The sequence below is a fragment of the Pseudoliparis swirei genome, chromosome 20 (genome assembly GCF_029220125.1).
Source record: "Pseudoliparis swirei isolate HS2019 ecotype Mariana Trench chromosome 20, NWPU_hadal_v1, whole genome shotgun sequence".
In the NCBI taxonomy this organism is placed as follows: Eukaryota; Metazoa; Chordata; class Actinopteri; order Perciformes; family Liparidae; genus Pseudoliparis; species Pseudoliparis swirei.
Genome location: NC_079407.1, coordinates 13348199 through 13364842, shown reverse-complemented (window position 1 = coordinate 13364842; position 16644 = coordinate 13348199). Strand labels below are relative to the sequence as shown.

Sequence of the window (16644 nt, the reverse complement as noted above, 5' to 3'; positions counted from 1 at the left end):
GATGCCAGGCGAGCCAGGGCCGGAGGACTGGCAGACAGCTCTGGCACAAACACAGGAAGACAGGCACCGGGCATGGAAAGCCTTCACCGCAGTCATCCTCAGTGAAGCGGGGCCAGCCCCGTCATCTGCCCGCTGCAACCCTATCAACTCCAATCAGCCAGCACATCATGAAGATTATTTTAAAACCAATGGAGGGATTAAGGCTTCAGAAAAATGGGTTTGGCAAAGGCAGGCTGAAATACGAGATGGGTAGATTACAACTCGTTTCATGAATGAATTCTCGGCTGTAGATTCACACATCAGGAGCGTTACTCTGACTTTGAGTAATTCCGACAACATAATTACGCAGCTCATCCTCCGCCTGTTCCAAATATACCACGAACCATTTTGTTTATTTACCGCGAAATATGAAAGCGACACCAGACAACTTTGCATTTCAGCAGCTCCAACTGGCAACGCAACCTTCAGTTCCCAGAAATCATGGAACGTAACGTCTTTAAACTGGGACAGATGGCCAAGCTTTCCAATTACAGATTACTTAAAGGGCCAAGCAGCCAAATCACTGTATTTTGTGACTTCACCCTTTTGTCTTTCCATGAACAATATCCATTAATTATTGCTCTTCACCATATATTTTTAATAATCAACATATTTCAATGTTCACTTGTTGGCAAAACTTCTTTGAGTGTAAAAACATGGTTGCCACGTGAATGACAAAGGAAAACGTTTTCTCCGGATGGAGCATTCGCTGCCATCTTTTTCAGTTTGTGTTTAAATATAGTTCTTTTTTTTCCTTCATTTTTTTCTGTGGCTGGAGATTTGGATCAGATACCAAAGTTTCACCTGGTCAGATAAACTTAATAACAAACTGTATGACAACCGTCATAACAAAATAAAAAAAGGATGTGAAAGTATCACGTTGCTGGCAGCAGAGGAGTTTTAACACAATAGGTTCTGCGTGAGAGGGCTGCTCACACGGAGCAGCTCGGATCGGATGCAACTTCCCCACTTCTCCAACAGATTGGGGCCAGCAGGTCAACGGTGCTCTCGAAGCAACGGTGCATTTTGCGTTAAGTGATGCGCTATCAGGTATTCACTGAAGCAAAGAGCAGCGGCCCTTAATCTGAACAGTGAAGGGAGTGTTCACCCCATTCAGGGGTCACTGCAGTGGAACAGACCATCAGAGGGCCACATCAAGGGCCTGACAGAAATATCGATGTTTGGACCGAGGCCGGGAATTTCACCGCAGCAATCATCCATTGGACGGCGCACATGAAGGAGGGGAAGACATTGAAAACAGTTTGTGGTTTACTCTTCCATATCTTCTCTTTATATTATTACAAAACTTTACACGGACAATTGCTAATCTCCACATTTGAGCGGAACACAGAGGGACAAAACAACAACAACAACAACATGTAAAGTATTTCTCATCCAAAAAGGCATAAATAATATAAAAGACAAACTTATTTTTACTTTAAAACAGATACATTCATATGAAATAATATTTCACTACTACAAAAAAATAAATAAGTCGTCTCAAGAGTTTGTGATCTTCCGCGAGAGTCTTCCCCCTCCAGTGGGATATCGTTTCAGTCTTTGAGACACTTCTCCTTTGCTCTCGGCGTTTCCCTCCCTTTGGCCTCGCTCAGTCTCTCTCCACACCGCGTTCCTCCAGCTCAGTCCGGAGCACATCGAGTGTCCTCGTCACCGCAACAGTGTCTCTGACTCGCCCGTCGCCGGTGCTCTTCCTCTGTGACGTTCCCACCGCCGCCTTCTCTGCGTGGTCTCCCTCCACGCTGCAGGAGAGTGTGTTGGTGCCGGGCTGTGGTCAGACCTCCTGTGGGCCGGGCTGGATCAGCTCGCCTGCCAGGCTGCTGCTGGAGATCCAGCCAGGCTTTTCGTCACAGTCCAAGTCTGGCATGCCAAGACTCTCCCAGCACACCACGGGCCCCTCCATGTCCATGCACTCCAGCTCCTCCTCAGCTGCACACAGAGACAGAGAGAAAACGACTTTGGTTTACACTTCATATTTAAAAAAAGACAAGAACAGTTCTGGAGAGGCCCACAGTGTAATTTGTGGCGATGCTGCATAGTTTGTCGACATACAACATGAGGATTGGTAAGGACACAACAAATTACGAGTCAAGCATTTGGAACGTCTTTCGATGCGATTTTATAAAAAGTGTTGAACCGTGAACGTCTAAGTGTTTCTAGCTGGAGCATAAACAAAATCAAATAAATAAATAGGGACATTTATTATAATAGTTATACGTGACCTTTGTCTTTTGGATTCAAACCCATCATAAGTATTTAGTTGCAGTGCGCTGCTAAAGAGCACCTAGAGACACGGAGCTCAGCCGCCGTGAGTCTTAAAGCAACAGTACTGTAAAAAAATGAAGCTACAACCTGGAGCTAATTAACTTAGCTTAGCACAGAGACTGGGAGCAAAGCTTGCCTGGCACTTTCCAAAGATTTAAACCTGTTAATGTCACAAGATAAAATATAAATAAAGAAAAAAAAGAACAACTATATTTAAGACAAGACCTTTCCAGAAATAATGCAAAGTTAAGCTAAGATGGTTGTAGCATTATATTCCTACTGTAGAAGCCATTCGTCAATCTGATCATAATGTTCTTGTTTTGAGTAAAATACTGCACTGGCCACCATTAAGAGACACTTCTACCATCCAAACAATAAAAGGTGTTATTGCAATGAAAATGTATTGAAATGAGAAAACATGTTAAAACACTTTTGAAGTACAACTTTAACCTTTTTCTTCTCTGGTCATGTTCTTGGACTTTTTAAAACTAAATAATATCCTCTGCTAGCAATGAGAAGAAAAAGGTTATTTCTGCCTGAAGCTGATGTATGTTATATTATATAGCCTAGTGAAGAAATTAATTGGTGTTTAAAAAAATGTCAATGCCAAAAAGTACCTGAAATTATAGTAATAAACAGGAAGTGAGAGGTTGCGGTTCTCTGTATCAGTATCTGTAGTGAGAAGACACCAGAAGGAGAGAAGAGGAAGAAAAAGACAAATGTGTTGGAGGAGGAAAAAAAGACAAAACACTGGGAAAGATTTTGTGGGCATTTGGTATAAAAATGTGTCTCACCAGTTTTGTCTGCTGGACAGTTTTCATTGTTCCCGACCAGACAGCAGGAATGCTGTGAGGGCGAGGACTCTCTGTGCTCGTCTGGCTGGCACCCCGCGTCCACTCCAAAGTGCATGTGGCCGTCGAGGCCGTGGCACTGCGACGAAACCTGGCCCAGAGGCACCATCTCCAGGCCGTCCTGCTGGCATGGCGCCACGCAATGCATTACAGGCAGAGTGCCGCTGGAGAAAGTGCCATTGGTCTTGTTGTAACATCTGCCCAGAGACAGAGAAAGATGGAAAGAAAAGTGGGACACATGTTTACAAAAAGGTGCAAGTGCATTGCTGAGTGCTCACCCACTGACCACTCAGCTTCTTCTGGGTTCACACACTGCTCTGGTTCTTCCGCCAGTCACAGAGAACCCTTTCATTAATACCCCAAACAGTGTACAACACGATGACGGCTCTTCACACAACGGGAGCTGCAAACATGTTTTCAACAGTCCAGCTGGAGATTAAAAGGTCCAGTACCACTGCCTCTAAATATCTAGGACAAACCCAAAGAGCAGCACCCAGCCAGCTTCCCCGTGTTTCACTGAACTCCGCTTCCCCCTATGTGATTGGTTTGTGACCACACCCCCTCTTTTCCCAGCAGCCGGAGGTAAATAAACACAGGGCTCATTAGGTCTGCTGGCTGGGTGCACACAGGGTAAACTGTGAAGGTGGGGACCCTTAAGTACATAAACAGGACTAGCGGGAGGAAACATCCCCAAGGCTCATCTCTTTTTTTATGTGTGACAAACAGCTAAAAAAAGTTTAATAAAATTATTATGCACCCTTCAAGTAAATAAAAAAAAAAATGGAAATAATTTCCAACCGATCCTATTCCAGGTTTCAGTTTCTGAAAAATAAACACAAATAAATTCCCAGATTTCTTGAAAGAAATAAACCCAGAAATAAATTATCCCAGATATGCAACAAGAGCAAAACATGTCACGCAATGCCAAATTCAGTTACCGTACCTATTGTTGTTGCAGAGGTTCTGACAGCTCATACAATCAGACGACTCCGTCTGGGGGAGAGTGGTGTACATGCCTCCACCCTGACAAGAGAGCACAAACACCACAGTCAGCCAAATCAAATTGAATATGCAGCTGCTGCAGTAAAATCCCCGGTCATTTAAAACTTGAATATCATGGATATGAATAAGGCATTCAGTCTCCGGGTTTGTGGTGCAGCACTCACATTATGGTGGGGGTGCGAGTGCTCGCAGTCGCAGGTGCTGTGGGTGAGGGTGCCATCGTGGCCGTGTGGGTGGCCGGGTGAGAACGGGCTGCCGGAGCCGTTGGGGAGCTTGTGGTGGAGGTGATGGCAACCGTGGGGTAACATGGGGCCGCTGTGCCCGTAGCCACCGTGGATGCCCCCATTGATGCGGCTGCTGCCAGGCAGGGTGGTGTACTCCAGGACATGGCCATTCATCTCCGCTGGCTGGTACAGGTAGCCGGGGGGGTCGTACTCTACAGCCGGGGGACAGAGCGAGAGGAGGTGACGGAGGCAGAACGGCTGGGATAGAGGCTACAAGATCATTATAACTATATCATAACCGGCAATTGTTGGTTCCAGAAACACAGAATTAAGAGGCACATTTAGTGGCCGTGGCCTTATGAAAGAGTTTTTTACTTTTCTTGCAGGCACCTTTTTAATATTTAAATGTTCTTTTTTTTGCATTTGAGGAGCCACTTTTAGCAATTTGTTAACGTTGCAAATGCCATCCATGTTCTTGTAAAGCAGCTCGTCAAGAGAATAACGCTGCACTTTGAGAGGTTTTTAATATTTCTGCAACTTAAACCAGCTGCAGTGTGTAGAAAATCTGCTTCACGCGAATCGTCATGTGATCTGTGTTTTCCAAAGTTGCCGTGTGGACGGAGACCTGTTCGGTTTCAAAACTCTGTCTTAAAAAGAGAAACGTATCCGTGTGAAAGTAGACCAAGTCATTTCGGTGAACTCCAATGCATTCTCACGCAGGAAGTGAGCACCTGTGATTCAATCTGGGCTTTTCCCCAAAATCTAGAAGCTACAAAATCCCAAACTATTTACAGACCCAAGCGGTCTGGGAAAGAGTCCATCCAACGATGGCAAACACTTTTGCGAGCAATGTGGGATCCATATATGTACTATGAGCACGCGGAATATGCTGCACACGCCGTCTTGGGGCCAACTTTTTTTTAGAACTATGAGACACTTAACATGGAGTTAACTCTTTGTATGTGCGCTAGTGCAGTGCCTCTCATTGTATCTACAGTAGAGCAAAACACACACACACACACTATATGACCGATGGCTTTGAAACGCATTATCCAAAAGCTCACACTGTGAGCAGGAACTATGCTTCTCCTCTGCCCGCGTGGCGTGTCCACTCACTGTGCATGTTGTTCTGCTGACGATTCCTCCACAGACACATGGCAATGAAAGCCAGCAGGATGAGCACCATCACTCCCAGAATGCAGCCCACAATCAGGTACAGCAGTCCTCCAGGTGAGCTGGGAGGCTCCCGCGGGTGAGGGTAAGGTGGGGTGATGGGGTGCTGGCTGGGCGACCCGGGGGACTGACGTGCTGCAGCAGAGAGGGGGGAGGGGGGCATGATATATTTAATATTTAATATTTAATTTAATTTTAGTCATTAGTATTGTATTGTGTATGCATATATGTATAATTATGCCCATTGTACCCGTCATTAAAGTTACAGCCTTCGCACAAACATGCCTGGACTTCTGATTCAGTGGAGTTCTGGTTGAGGACGGCGTGTGTTTAATTACCTTTGGTCTCACAGATCATGACGTTGCTGTATTCGCTCTCCCCCCCATCATTAAAGCACTGCATCTTGATATCGTAAGAGGTCTCTGGCTGGAGATGTCCAATCAAGTGCCAGTGTTTTGCACCTGAGAAAGACGGAAGAGGGAGATGGGGACAAAGGTGAGCAATCACTTCCTCTATGACTCGCATTGCTCCACATCCTTTATGAGATGTTCATGTTCTTTCATGCTCGCTCTGTCACCCCCCCCCCCAGTCCCACCAGGGCCCAGACAGTTACTTTACTCTAGTGAGCTCCATATATGGCAGTGTCATGTTTATCCTGGCTTGCCTCCAATAATCACATCACACACGCACACACACACGCACACAGCAATCTCCAACAAGGAAATGCTACGTTTTAAACAAATGAGGCAGAAATAAGGTGCTGTTATTGCTTCAATAAATCACTCTAAGTCGGCTTCGTCCCCCCAAGGTAGATTTTAACGGTTGCAAGTGGGAACAATAAAAGCAATAAGCTGCTGCTGAAAATAAATCCATTCTGTGCTGCAAAGCAGACTCAATACAGATTTTTAGTAAACAAATAATCACCAGTTATTAGTTGTCCTGGTTGAGTTCATGACAAATAAATAGGGAGGTATTTGAATAAATGTGTTTTTATTTCTCAAGGTATGGCATCAAAATAAGAATTGTGTTGTGACACCAAGTGAAAGCACAGAATTATTTTAAGGTAAAAAACACATCAGGACATGAAAGACAAAAACAACCCTCGATTGAAAATAATAAAAAAGGTGCAGTTCGTGCTTTGTGTCTGCCACAGTGTACTTTTCAATGCTGGGGGTGCCAAAGTTAAATTATAGGCACAGGTAATCCTGAGGTGCAGAAGGCTTTAAGAGAAGCCGATCCTTGCAGCCATCGCGGCACTAAACCGCAGGCTGAATGGACCCGAGAGGGTCCTGGAGTCACCACTCTGTGCTGTTTAGATTGTGTTTCCCCTGGGGGACAACAATGAAGTCCATAATCTAAATGTCACAACTTACAAAGTGGCGTTGACACTGTGGCTGGTAGAAAAGCTTGTGGTTGTTATTGGCTGTACAGATCTAAATAATTAGATATAATGTGGAAGCAGGTCATAACTACACGTACACTGAATTCCTGTGGTAAACAGTCGTGGTGTAACGGGCAACTGATGATCCCTACGGATATCCCCTTGCGGTTCGGCACCACTGATTAATTACACAGTTTAGCATTAACCATCAGTGTGAAGTAAAGTGTCACGACATTCAGTTTTTATGAAGACAAAAACAGACGACAATAGCAAAGTGAAAGGATAACACTGAGATGTTTTTGATGTTTACACAGACTTCAGAGCGGTTGAAGGCTGGAGGCTTGAAGGCCACTGCTATAAACAAATACAATCATCTGCCAATATGGACCACTGATGATCTGCAATCAGCTTGGATCTGATCTCTGATGGGTGAAATAATTCGAACTGTGAGTTGTATGATCCGTTGAACCAACAGTAAAGACATACAAACATTTAAAAAAACATCACTTTTAAAAAAGGGATTTGGACCATTTTTAGACTTAATGCATTGACATCTTTTGACCTTCAAATCACCAAAAGCCGTGCCCCACACACACACACACACACGCACGCCCCTGAAAGTGACTTTCAGTACACTTGAGAGGAGAGGGGGGGGGAGTGAAAGGATGTCCGTCCGTCCCTCCCTCCCTCCACCAGGCTCCACGGTTAGCATTCCACCCGGCAACCTGAGCCCCTCTCCTCGGACCAGGCTCATATTTCAGCTCTGGCAACCATTTATTAAAAACAGATTTCAGAAAGCCCCGTTGCCCGTGGGCAGCACTCTCCATAAATCAAACAGCAGAAATGCCCCTCTTCACTATACCCGCTCTTGACAGTGAGTATCCATTACCCTCGCAACTCACGGTTTATCTGCAGAGCGTGAGCACAACTTCCGGGACAGGACGGAGCTGTCGACTAACAATCCCCACACTCGGATCAGTCGAACACGGACACGTGAACATTCACATGTGCGTTTCCACTCACCTTCGACCATATCCCGTTTGTAGTCGCTGTCGTTGTCGCTGTCCGTGGGCCGGTAGTAAATGTAGAAGCCCTGGATTGGAGTGTTGTTGTTGCTCGTGGGGCTATACTGGATGGGGATGAAAACATAATAATTAAGTTAAACCACAGCAATCTGGTGGGCAATTATGATTCAAAGAGAGGACATTTTCTTGCAACTAATGGCCGGGGTTGTTATCAGCAGATGTACAGGACTGCAAGCAAAGATCGTGATTGCGCTTTCCGTCTGAACGTTCAGGAAATAATGAGACCGTCTGAGGTAAAGTACATGTGGGGAACTATCTGCAGCTGGGACACACGTCATCAGGCAGGCTTTGAAACACGCCAACAGTTTACTAAATCACGGTTGGTTCGTTAGAGTTGAACCATGGACGTATCTTATGATTCACTCACAGTCCAGCGCAGCATGATCTGTGTGGCACTGATGGGGTCCGTGGCTGAGATGTGCGGCCCGACCACAGGGCGGTCAGCGATACGCTGGCCGGCTTGTGGCACCTGGTACGGCTTGGAGGGAACGCTGTGAGGACTCTCGCCGTACATGTTTATGGCTAAGACGCGGAACTTGTAGGAGGAACCTGAGAGAGAACAAACGATGTCACAGGGCAGCGGCGGCGAGCGGTGACTTTTCATCTTGCGGCGTCCACCAATCAATGCTCTCCGGCCACGGCGATACCCAATGCGGTTGATTCATTGGAGTCCGAGAGCTTACGTTTAAAGGACGCTGAATCTTTGCTCATGTATGCTATCAATGTAATAGTTTGAAATGCTTTTTCATTAAACTCCCTGGCTATTACATTATAGCTTTATTTTATATGTTCTTTACTTTGAACAAATGTTGTGATACCCTCATAACCAGAATACAAAAAACTATATTATTGTTGTGTCAAAAACAATGATTGCATGCTCAATACTTGGGCCAATAGTTGTCCCCCACTAATAAATGAACTAAAACATCTGGATGAGTCATCATGCAGCAGGGAAACCGAGAAATAAAGACGAGATCGATAAGAAAACGAGTCCCACGCAGGGCTCGACAGCCGGGGCAGCTGCCAGGGCGCCATTGCAAACACTTGGGGAAATTGTCCGTCAATTCTTGACCACTTTCCAACGTATAAAAAAATATGGGCTGCAAATAGCAAAACGTACGTCCCACAATAAATAGAATATTTGCTGCATTCGTGATATTTAAATGGTACCGTTACAGTCAGAACGGGAACCAGTCGACTTAGAACTGCGTAGTATCTCAACTACTTAAAATATAATATTCTTTCTGCACCAATATACCCAATTCATTATCACTGTTGTTGTTTTTTATATTGTACATGCATGTATCTATTCTGCTGTCTTCAATGTCTTTGTGACATTTATCCTGTTATTTCTAAATTCCATGTATTAACCGGAGTCAAATTACACGTATGTGCACACGTACATGGCCAATTCTGATTCTGAAGTGACTTTTGGCAAATAAGTTGCTTCACTGGACTGCGGAGGGGCCTTTGGAACCACGTGGAAGCTCACCAGGCTCCAGATTGCGGACTTCCACCGACAGCTTGAGTGGCGAGATGTTGTCCGCAGCCACAATCCACTCTGTGCTGCGGCCACGTCTGTACTCCACACGGAAAGCTGTGATTGGAGACCCGCCATTGGCTCTCGGGATCCAAGTGACATACACAGAACTTTCAGTCGCCATGGAGATGGTGGGGCGGTCAGGGGCCTCAGGCACTGGGAGAGAAACAAGGAATAACCCCTCAGAGTCGCGCAAACTTCTGAGAATACAATTTATTTTAAAGACACAGAGAGAACTGGAAAAGCCTCCCGACTCATGGGAGGATGGAGCAAGTTCACAGAGAAAGAAACAAACCAAAAAAAGACGACATGACGTGGAGGAATGTGTACTTACTGCCTGGGCTCTTAGCCACAAAGTTAGAGAGGGCAGGAAAGAGTAAGAGAGAGCGAAAGAGAGAGAGAGAGTTAGTGAAAAGACGTTTCAGTAAAGTTTGCTTGCGTTGCCAGTAAACATGAACAAACAGAGATGACCAACAAGTCATGTGCAATCTCACAGCTTTCTGCTAACAGCAGCTTTCATCCAGAGAGTTGTTACAGGGTGTCAACAACGGTGTCACTGTTTGTGCTCCACGGCAGCAAGAAACAGAGCAGACCACATCCAAACATCTAACTCTGAGATCTATTCACCACACACACACACACACACACACAGGCTCACATACCATCTGCAGACCTACCTCTGTCGTGTATGACGACGCCAAAGTGCGTGTTGGTGGTTTTGTCCTCCGGGGCTTTAGGGGGCATCGAGATGACGGGCGGCTTGGCCGGATGCTTGGTGGCGGTGGTGCTTTTCTCTGAGAGATGAGGATGAAAAGCAGGTTAGAAGAAAAATAAGGCGCATCAAGTCTTCGGGGCTATCGGTGCCACCAAAAAAAGCACACGTAGTCGCTCTGGATGCTGGCTCTGAAATCTACATTCTGCTCCTGGTTTCTAGAGCTGTTGGGGTTTTGATCGAGGTGGATTTCAGGTTTCCACTCCGCACCGCTGCAGTTACACTTGGCTGTGTTGTTTCTGTGATGAGTGTGTGATGTGACTGCGTCACGGAAGCACTGCGCTAATTGCAATTAATACCTTTTTAAGTAAAGTTTTAAAAAATTGTATACATCTCGAAACATGGCTGTAGCCATCATTGACAATACTCAGATCATGTTCCTGTTAATGCTTTGGGGTATTTGAGGTTTTTTATTTCTATATATTTGAGGTTTTCATTTTCATACATTTTGTGTCTTTTAAAAAAAGGCAGATTTGTATTTCATTTATATTTTGGACTGTAGGCAAAAATATGTATTGCACAGAAAATACAGTTAAATTAATAAATGCCATTAAGACCAAAATAAATGACTTTATCAAGGATAAATCAGATGTTTCTTAGGGAGGTGTCATTGTTCTGGTTCTGGACACAAGAGTCTGGTTTTGGACTGGTTGGTAGTTTTCTTTTTGTCCAAAACCATTTGGTAAAGGAACCACCCTTGGGATGAAATCATATCGGTGGTTCCTGGCAGTAGTTTACATATTTCTGACCAGGGGACATGTTGTCAACCCTGCTGTGGTTTAGCATTATTGTTAGTTTTTGGAACATTTGCGGTTGCTCTCGTTTTTATTTGTCTCAAAAACACAACACACTTTCCCGAGGTCATTCATTATGATACTATGGTACGGAGGATTATAAGGTTGTAGAAGTAGTAATGTAAAGGAGTAATCCACCCTTGGATACAAAATATGATTGTATACAATACATTTTGAATCATCCAGAAGTCATTTAGTATGTGAATTCACTTATTCTCAACCCGTCTGCTTCTACTTTAGTTCTTAACATTCCTCAGTCCACAGAAACCAATTTCATTTTGCCAGATGCTTGAGCCAAAAGTTAGCTTTGTTGAACATACTTACTTTATTGTGCTTCCTCTTCTGAGATTGTATGGTTTGTTCTCTGAAGGTAGGTTGACACAAATATCTCCCGAAAAGCTACAGTATTATATTCTCTTCCACCCCGAGTGCTCTTGATATTGTTTTTGATTCTGATAAGACCGCTATCGCTCAAGAATGTGATGCATGTTTCTGCTTCTCTATTAAATTTCATCCCGAACGTCTCTTTAATATCTGTGAAAAATCTGGAGGTCAGACACAACCAGATGCCCTTTAACTCAGAAGAGATGACCCCCAAAACCTGACATTTACTGTTGATGTGTTAGACAGCTGAACATGTTCCTCTTTTTATTGTAGCAGCGCTGTAAAGAGTGGTAAAGTGGGGTCTTCCAGTGGTCAGTCATACCACAAGAATACCACAGAAACACTTAACAGCCTGAAAACACACTGGTGTAGAAGTCACTTTGCAATTAGCGGTTGTTTCAACGCTGTTCATGTGGGTGTTGAGCGCCCTGTGGTTAGACTGACCCTTGCCGGTGCGGAAGGTGAGCATGGCCGGCTGGCCCTCGCCCGCCGAACTTCGAGCAACCATCAGCACCTCGTAGAGACTGGAGGCCTCGAGCTCCGACAGCCGCAGGGTCTTCTCACTGCCGGGGACCCGAACGGTCTGCCAGCTCCCCACCACTGTTCCCATTTCATCAACCTGACGCACACGCAGATACGGACACACAAACACAAAAACACACACAGACAAACAGGTGAGTTCAAATCCCAGAGGGAACAACTAAATGATCTGTAGGCCTGCAACCCTCCACCGTCTACTTAGCAGCTTCTGGGGAATTATGTGACAATTTCCTCCTCCAGCAGAACAGAGCGATAGAATACAGATTTTTAAGTTGTTTATTTTAGTCTTTGCCCGTCTGTGTTTACAAGTCAACTCCAAAACCGTTTTATAGTCAAGCAAACACAATAATTTAAAAACAGGAAGTGCCCAACCTTTCAGTCGGTTGACGTGCTTTCCCTACCCTCTTTATTCAATAAACTAATTACATGTGCCCACTCTCAGTTGGCGAAAGCAGTGAAACACGGCAGCGTGTATTTCCCCGCTCACCTTGCGGTATTTGACAAAATAGGCGTTGATTTGACTCCCTCCGTCGCGCCCCGCCCTCCACTCCAGGTCGTACATATCGGGCTTGTGAGTCTGTGGCGGACTGGTGATGATCGGCGCCTCTGGAGTCGGACGGCCGTTACTCCTTTCAGCCGGCAGACTGATGGCGCCGCCCTCGTCTTCGGCGAGGAAGCGCTCGTGGCCCTCGTCGCTCTGCATGGGGTGGAGCGACGGGGAGGCCTCCAGCAGCACAGCAGCAGCAGCAGTGGAGCCCAGCTGTGGATCTGTCAGGGAGAGCAACCAGGAATTATTAAAATAGAACTGGAGCCGGCATCCAGATGCACAACTCTTTTAACAACGCTGAAATAAAAACAGAGTGGGACCAAATTCCATGTTTATTCCTCCTTGAATGGATAATTAAATTTTTTTTTTAATGGAAACCAGGTTTCACCAGGTCGTTACTAAACTTGAGTCTCAAAATGTCTCAATGTTTAGAAGACAAATGTGAACCTCGTTTAAATTTTGCTTCACAAAAACAGACTTTGGATTTCTGAAAGAAGACCAGAGTATATATATTTTTTTAATTCTTACACAACACATTTGGAAATCCATTTCGAAGATTATGGAAAAGAAATCAGATTGAATTTTGTTGAATCTCAACATCTGTCACAATGTGTTACATTAACGCACATCTTTGTACAAAATTCCACATATTATATATACATTATACTGGGAGCCTTTGCACATTCCTGCACTAAACTGTGCAGCTCATCATGTTTAAGATATTTTGTTCAAATGTTTCATCAGAAAATGTTAGCATTGGCACTTTTTATTTATGTTTCTTGACTGTTGCAGAAGTCGCTTGCATACGTTATGTTCCGTAACTTAGTTTATGGTTATGCACTAGAACAAAGCAGATTCCTGAGACGAGAATATTCTATTTGGCAACAAACCAAATTCTGATTTCTTTTACATTTGTCAGCTCTAAAAGGCAACATATTGACCTTCAGTGCAGAGCGCAACATGTAATGAAAGCTGAAGCGATGGCAACAAAGTGGCCCAGTCAGTGACGAACGCAGGTGGCCCTGCAGGTCCACAGAGGGGCCACCAGGGAACAAGCCTTTTAATCTACATAAAATAACAAGAAAAACCTGGAATATCTGCAGCACCACATAATCATGCTTTGTTTTTGTTTTTTTATTCAATCTTCGTCAGAGCCAGAGCGGTCCACCTGGACGAATCACGCACGCTCGGAGCCTAATTATGGCTGACACCGGTTTGGCAGAGCTCGGGTGGAATTTTTCACAGACATTTTGAGGACACTGACCACAGCCAACGTGAACAGCGGCTGAGCCACACACCACTGAGGTCAAAGAGCATCAGAATGTAACATTAAAGCCGTAACAGTGAGAAAAGGATGTGAAAGCAGCGAGGCTTGCCACGGTGGCACGCTGCAGGTTCTAGTTTTGGGCCATTTTTGTGTGAGGCACGGCCGGTTCTCTTTAGAAAACCAGCACGGAGCTGGTAACAGTAGACCTGATCCTGGGGCTGCGGGCCAGCTGCCACACATTCCACACGCCAACCATTAAAATACTAGTGAGAATCAGAGCCCAGCACGACAGCCAGTCCGACACTCTCTCCTGCTCGTTTCCCTCCCTCTGCCCTCACCACAGCTCTGACTCAGAGCGGAGCCACAGCCGAGACTCCTCCTCCGAAACACCGATACAGGGGGCGGCAGTTGGGGCCACTGTATGCCTGGATCTCACAATAGCTCTGTCGTGATGGGTTGCGTCGGTGGGAGGTTTCATTAGGGCTGCAACTAATGATTATTTTCAGTGACAGTTTATGGTTAATCATTTGGTTTAGAACATTTTAGAAAATTGTAAAAGGACAAAAAAAGACTTTAAATTGCCTGTTTTGCTCGACGAGCAGTCAACAACTCCAAATATTAAATGAGTGTAAAACAGAAAGGCAGGAAATCGATAGTTTGTTTTGCAAATTCAAAACATATTCATGGTTTATCAAAATTGTGCTTCATATATTTCCTATCAATCAAGTGACCCACTCGTCATTTCGGCCCTTTTTTTTTGTCACTTAACGGATAAAAGCGGGGAGTCGTCATGGTGACATGAACAACGGACGGCTCTCCGTGATGAGATCCTCATAATACCACACGACTCACATCAATGGTAGTGTTTACTTTGAATGTAGAGGGCCGTAGATAAGTTGCGGCGCCTGGTACCTAAAAAGCACCAAAAGGCAAACTGACCTCAGGAGGCCGGGTACGCCTCAGCTTATCAGTTTCATACTTTGTATACATCTGCAGCAAAATATATTAAATCTCATTCCTTTTCCTCTAGTTTGTAATGTTTTGCAGTCAACCCGCTGGAGCCCTGGCCGAGAGCGAGCGGCTGGGGAGGGAGAAGAGGGAAGGCCTGGGGGAGGAGCAACGTGATATGTTCATAAATAAAAAAGGCAGTTGTGTATGATGTTGACAGCTGGGTGGTCTGGCCCTCGTCATAACCCTCCACGGCTACTCCTTACATTCCAGTGTCCGGGGGCTTATCCCCGACGGCGTGCACAAAGCTCACTCTCAAGCCCAGTTCAAGGCTCGGGAGGAGGGCAGCCTTGGCAAAGCCTCACACACACACACACACACACACACACACTCTCTCTCTCCTCTCTCCTCTCTCACCCCCCCCCCCCCGCTGGTGTGATGCCTCAACCCTTTCCAAACAATTTTTTAAAACAATTTTGCAACTGAGTGCCGATTCTTAAAAGGGTCCCTTCGGTATCTGTAACCTCTCTGAGCTCTGCGAGGCCTCCAGTGTCGGCATGGCAACTCACGTTGTCGGGCGAGTCCCGATCTTACTGTACAGTCGCAACATGGAACAGGATCCACTTCAGGGTAATTTTGTATTCATTTTGGGAAAGGCAGAGTTGAATCACTTTTTTTTAAAATCTAATCCAACTAATTGATCAAACAAACAAAGCCAAACATGCTCCAGTACCTTCTAATTAAATGTGAGCTTTTGTTTGGATTTTGTTCATGTTCCTGTCAGATTAAACAGGCAAGTGCATGATGTCCCCTTTTGGTGTTTGCACATGTGAGAGGCATCCTTCTCTATTAGTCGGCCTTTTATCAACTGTTTAATTGTTTAACAAAATTGCCAGATTAATCAACAAAGCAAATACGCCACGAGAAATTGCCACACTCTTTGACTGACGTGTGGTTATTTGTTGCCTTCTATTTTATATCCCTCAGTGGGCATCAGGCACTCAGCGGGTTGGAAGATGTATCCATCACCAACAGAGCCGACGTGAGATCGTTTCAAATCGAAGCCCAGAAACATATGACTTTAAGATGACGACACGCACCTGACTGCATCGTCAGGATTGCACACGACTGTGCCGAGTCGATCCCGTTGTCCAGCAGACACTGAAACGAGCCCTCGTCCTGCGGCGTCACGTCCGTAAGAACGAGTGAAGAACCAGAGATCTGGAAGCGGCGCGATGGGGCGATGGGGTTGGCGTTGAACAGCCAGGTGACGTTTGCGGACGGGTTTCCCGTCCCGACGCAGGTGAAACGAGCGGAGGAGCCGCGAGGGACGTGCTGGTCGGTCAGGCCCTCGGCGATGGACAAGGGCTCTGTGGAGGAGAGGACAAGTCACGCCATCACCATGGGCTCGGCCGCGTTGCAACCCCCACCCCGCCGACACCCTTTCTTGTGTTTTGCTTACCAAGAACATTCACAGTGTAGTTGGCGCTGGTCACCGTGCCCTGCTCGGACTCGGCAGCGCAGGCGTAACTCCCCTCGTCGGCCCTCGTCACGGCAACGAAGGCCAGGTTGTTGTGCCATCGTTGACGAGAAGGCCCCAGTGTGACCTCCTCACCGTTCCTAAACCATGTGGCTGCCGGCGCGGGGCTTCCAGACACGATGCACTCCAACGTCAGCGGCTGCGACTGCTGCACCGAAACGGTCAGTGGGGCGGTGGGGTAAACCACCCTCACTGAGGGGGAGGAGTCCGAATCTAAAACAAACAGGTGAACGCCGTTAGTAGACGATACGAGGACACGTAGCGGGGATGGGAC

The 16644-nt window shown here is 45.8% G+C and overlaps 1 protein-coding gene across 2 annotated transcripts in view; it reads right to left on the bottom strand.

Annotated features, from left to right (window-relative positions):
• Positions 1-1295: 1295 nt before the first annotated feature.
• The window catches only part of cdon (cell adhesion associated, oncogene regulated), a 32625-nt gene continuing 17276 nt past the window's right edge, over positions 1296-16644 (bottom strand). Inside the window, exons 6-20 of one of the 2 annotated variants that reach the window (XM_056441940.1) lie at positions 16293-16583; positions 15931-16200; positions 12556-12836; positions 11973-12147; positions 10256-10372; positions 9531-9734; positions 8406-8587; positions 7977-8082; positions 5911-6033; positions 5516-5707; positions 4340-4611; positions 4117-4196; positions 3117-3370; positions 2940-2994; positions 1899-1986 (exon numbers count right to left, since the gene is read on the bottom strand). In XM_056441940.1, the coding sequence (XP_056297915.1) occupies positions 1983-1986; positions 2940-2994; positions 3117-3370; positions 4117-4196; positions 4340-4611; positions 5516-5707; positions 5911-6033; positions 7977-8082; positions 8406-8587; positions 9531-9734; positions 10256-10372; positions 11973-12147; positions 12556-12836; positions 15931-16200; positions 16293-16583 (2606 nt within the window). In that variant the 3' untranslated portion in view covers positions 1899-1982. Of the gene's footprint in view, positions 1987-2939; positions 2995-3116; positions 3371-4116; positions 4197-4339; positions 4612-5515; positions 5708-5910; positions 6034-7976; positions 8083-8405; positions 8588-9530; positions 9735-10255; positions 10373-11972; positions 12148-12555; positions 12837-15930; positions 16201-16292; positions 16584-16644 lie in introns of both variants that reach the window. The other variant, XM_056441938.1, reaches the window with a different exon arrangement.